Here is a 4,399-nt window from a genome sequence, read left to right as displayed (position 1 = left end):
TACATAATATAATACTATAGTACAAAATTATAATAAACCTATAAATAAAAAGAAAATGTGTACTGGTCTTCCAGCACTCTTGAGGCGCACGTCGTGGCCATCACCCCAAAATCCCCCCTTAATCCCAATCCAACCACTAAATTAGTTAATGATCAAGTAAAAGAAATTACAAATTTGGTGTATTAAAGAAAAAGTGGATGGCGGGCCCACGCGTGGTTCACATGCAAAGCGAGTGGGGTGGTGTCAGAAGCGGAGCCCACCACCTCCACATCCAACTATTTCCCCCCAAATTCTCCAACCCGAACAAAATAATTCGATTATTTCAATAAAATAAAAATCAAAAATTATTCCACCCGCTTCCAACTTCCCGGCACACAAACTGAAACTGCCTCTTTCTCTCTCTCTAGACGTAAAATTGTGGTGGGTCCCACATTTAAGTGGGGGCTATAATTAAAGCTTCAAGAGGCAGCCTCCCTCCCTTCTCCATCACATCCGTAATCCCCGCCTTTGATATTTTCCCAGTCTTGCGCAATTCTACCTACATATACACACACCACTCTGCTTTCCTCTCAACTATGGCGCGAGATTTGGGGTTCTGGCTTCCCTCCGAGTTTCTCACGGACGACGACCTGCTCACAGACTTCACTTCGCCCCCCGAGGACGATGACCTCGTCGCCGACTTGACTCGGAAGCTTGCTCACTCTGCTTTACTCACCGACTACGCTTCAAAAGTATGTATCTTATGCTTCTTTTCATTTTCTTTTCAATTGTTTGATTTTTGAATTTTGAATTTTAGGGCTGGAAGCGGTCCGGTTCGCCGCAATCGACTCTGTGCGGGTGCCAGCCCGGCCCGACGGTTAGCCCGAACTCCGTATCCGGCTTCTGCTCACCAACGGATGCGGAGGACTACCTGCGGCGGGATTTACTCCACGCGGCTGCGGAGGAGGTGGTGAGGATTCGGATGATTGAAGAAACGGCGGCGTTTTACTCTTCCAAGCACTTTCCGCCGCAGTCCAAACCCCGCACCGGCGCCGGGCCTCAGCTAAGTCCGAACTCGGCCTCTGCTTTCAACACGAATCAAGCCCCATCCCAAACTCATCTCTCCTCTCAGCTGTTGCAAGTAGCCAGGGTCCGTACGCCCGCTTTTATGCCTCCAATTTTTTTCAAGATAAAACAGAGTAAAATTTTGCCTTGTTTTCTGATTTCGATATTTTAAGCAGATGAAGCAGCAGATGATGAAGAACGGAGACAACATGACCGGAGTTACGGAGTTTCAGCTTCGGAACGGAAGGGGAAATGGCGGAGAAGGAAGGGCTCCCATGGCAGCTTGGCCTGGTTTCCAGCAACCCGGTTCAGGTATGCGGGCGGTTTACCTCGGCGAACCCGGTCCAAAAAAGGAACGAACAGGAACCGGTGTTTTTCTTCCTCAAAGAGTCAGTTCGCTCCCTGCTGAAAATCGCAAGAAATCAGGTGATTTGGCCGCTGATCACGTGGATTTTTAATCTTTCAATCTCCATATTTTTTTCTGTTTGGGTTTTTTTCTGATAATATGTGGATGGATTTTCGCATGACAGTTTGCCCAACTGTTGTGCTGCCAGAAAAAGTGGTCCATGCGTTGAATATCAATGTGGACTCCATTGATGCCCAGCTATCTAAAAATTGTTCTACTGCCAGAAAAAGGGGTTATGGTTATGGATCTTCGAATTTCGATTATGGTAAATATTTCGAAACCTATTTAAAAATTGTACTTGCGCCAGAGCGTAAATCTAATTTCTCAATTTGATTTGATTTTCGCAGACGCCGCCGCTGCTGTATTGACGCACAGAAAAAATCTGATGATGGCTCAACAGAGAAGAAATCTTGCACCGCAGCCGGCCATGAATCAACAGCTCAGGCTGCCTCGCGATTGGACTTACTAAATCTTCGTGGCGATTTGGTTCATCAATTTTTTGGGGGAAATTTTAAAGAATTAGCGTGGGAATTAGGGTAGCAGTAGTAGTAGACTAGTAGTGGATGAAATGCGGCAGTGAAGTAGATGATGATGAAAGGGAAATAAAGTTGTTGAAATAAATTGTAAAAATTTGGAGGGTGATTGCGATTAGTAGTATATGAATAAATAGGTGAAGTTTTATTAGGTTTATCTTTAGGTGGTTGTGCCGGCGCCGGCGAAATTGGCGGTGGGGTTTACCCGGTGAGCTGGAGTCTGGTTTTGGTTACTCCAGCTATCTTTTTTGTTACTAGTTGAAATATGAATGATATGAAAGATTATTACTGTTTATTTCATTTGAAAATTTATTGTATTTTTGATAATTCTCAAAGTTCATGAAAAAAATAAAATAAGTTTAAATTTGTGTATTTTTTTGATAAAATTTAAAGTTCATAGAAAAAATTAAAATGAGTTCAAAATTCGTGTATATAGGTGTTAATAATCCAAAAAATATGTCAATATGATTTTTGTTTTTCTTTAAGAACATTTATCTTCAGTTTTGTATCAAAATGCCAGACGTATAAAGATTTATATTCCAACATATACATATCTCGACTTCGTTTGATGCATGTTTTTGTACTCACATTTTACGTCAAATATTGGATCATTTTGCTACAGTTATTTCATTGTATGTTGATTGGTCAAGTGATTCGAAGCATGTGGCTATTGACTAATTTAATTTTGTAGCGTTTGAACATGCACACTTTATTGAGATGAAAATCTTTAAACTAAAATTTTGAAAAATCACCCTAATCATTCTCAACAATTGAGTGCTCTGCCAATTGAGCTACATTCTCAATTGTTGAGAATGATTCCATCATCTTAAAAATCACCATAATCAAATTTGTATGATTTTATTTTTTAGTAAACATAATGCAACTGAGATCCCCTATCACACTTTTGATGTTCCATCATTAATTTTTTCATAGTTTGTAATCATTTGTATTATTTTGATTTCAATTTCTAGTGCTTTTTTCTTCTTCTAAGTTTGCGGTTATTAGGTTCGCTAACTCAAGTAGGGTTTATAATTTATATATTTTTAATTAATTAATGATTATTAGAGTTGATTATCCAAAATATAATTTTTGTAAAATTTTATTTTTAGTAATAAATGTTAATTAGGATTTATTATATAATTTTTTTTATCTTACAATAAATATTTGTATTAAAATAAAACGTTAATAATGTGAATCAGAAAATTATAGAACGGAGGATTCCATCCAATTCAAATGGGCTTTTCCCTTCTGTTTGCAATACGTTTTTAAGCTCTAGTAATTGTCCATATCCAAGTGCCCAATTAAATAAGAGAACACAAGATCACTGATTAAGATTAAAAGAAAACGCTTTAAAAATATAAAAAATTAGCAAAAACAACCCCCCGAAAATTAGTTCGATTCTTAGAGCATTGGCAACGCTCTACTCGATGGCTTACTCGAGTAGAGCGTTGCCATCGTGTAGTAGCGTTGCGGGGGGGGGGGGGGGACTCGAGTATTACTCGAGTGCTCGTGTAGCATTCAAGCGGCGCGTAACGACTTTTTTGAATAATTTTGGTTTTCTTTTTGCAACGGCTAAAAGAGCCGTTTTAGCCGTTTGAGCCCATTTTTTTTCCTCTTCTTTTCTCTCTATAAATAATATTTCTCCATCCCTCATTCATCACAACTCATTCCTTCTTCCTCCTACAATTTTGCTTGCAAAATTTCATCTTCGTTCTTTCAAAAATGTCGTCACCCGAACATGATTCTTCGCCCGATTCCGACGAAGTAGCTGAAAGGTTCATGGAGTTGGTTGAATTGCAGAAAATAGTGCTTCAATCATACTGCCCCCAACCGGCGCCAGAGCCGGCGCGTGTCAAACGTCCCCGATCATACGTCCACCGTGATCGTGAAGAGGCACATGTACGTCTTATGTAAGACTACTTCATCGACAATCCAACGTATGGCCCTACTTTTTTTCGGCGTCGTTTTCGCATGCAGAAGGAGCTGTTCTTGCGCATCGTTGAGGCAGTTCAAGGTGAAGATATTTTCTTCCATATGAGCACTGATGCACTCGGTAAAGATTCTCTTTCTCCTTTACAGAAATGCAAGTCGGCTATCTGCCAATTAGCCATCGGGGTTAGTGCGGATGTTTTCGATGAGTATCTCAAAGTGGCCGACTCAACCGGGCGTGTATGCCTCAAGAAGTTCTGCAAGGCGGTCATACGGGCTTTTGGAGCCTATTACCTGCGCCGTCCAACGCCAACTGACGTCCAACGCCTCCTTCATATGCACGAGGCGCGACACGGTTTTCCCGGGATGCTCGGGAGCTTAGACTGCATGCATTGGGCGTGGAAGAACTGCCCAAAGGCGTGGCACGACGCCTACACACGCGGGGATCAGGGAGAGCCCACCTTGATATTGGAGGCCGTTGCATCCC

General features: G+C 41.3%; 1 protein-coding gene across 2 annotated transcripts; it reads left to right on the top strand.

The window, feature by feature from the left end:
* Positions 1-315: 315 nt before the first annotated feature.
* On the top strand, positions 316-2,278 carry LOC131016619 (uncharacterized). 2 transcript variants are annotated; one of them, XM_057945327.1, is made up of 5 exons: positions 316-731; positions 797-1,129; positions 1,221-1,470; positions 1,599-1,715; positions 1,798-2,278. In XM_057945327.1, exons 1-5 carry the CDS (start codon positions 576-578, stop codon positions 1,917-1,919), a joined length of 978 nt encoding a protein of 325 aa, XP_057801310.1. In that variant the 5' UTR covers positions 316-575; the 3' UTR covers positions 1,920-2,278. The 2 variants fall into 2 exon arrangements, with proteins under 2 accessions (XP_057801310.1, XP_057801309.1); XM_057945326.1 differs by having other exon boundaries at positions 321-731; positions 1,575-1,715.
* Positions 2,279-4,399: the final 2,121 nt, after the last annotated feature.

This window comes from Salvia miltiorrhiza, chromosome 3, assembly GCF_028751815.1.
Source record: "Salvia miltiorrhiza cultivar Shanhuang (shh) chromosome 3, IMPLAD_Smil_shh, whole genome shotgun sequence".
Lineage (NCBI taxonomy): Eukaryota > Viridiplantae > Streptophyta > Magnoliopsida > Lamiales > Lamiaceae > Salvia > Salvia miltiorrhiza.
Note: the sequence above shows the minus strand (reverse complement) of the source record. Positions and strands in the feature narration are given on the sequence as shown.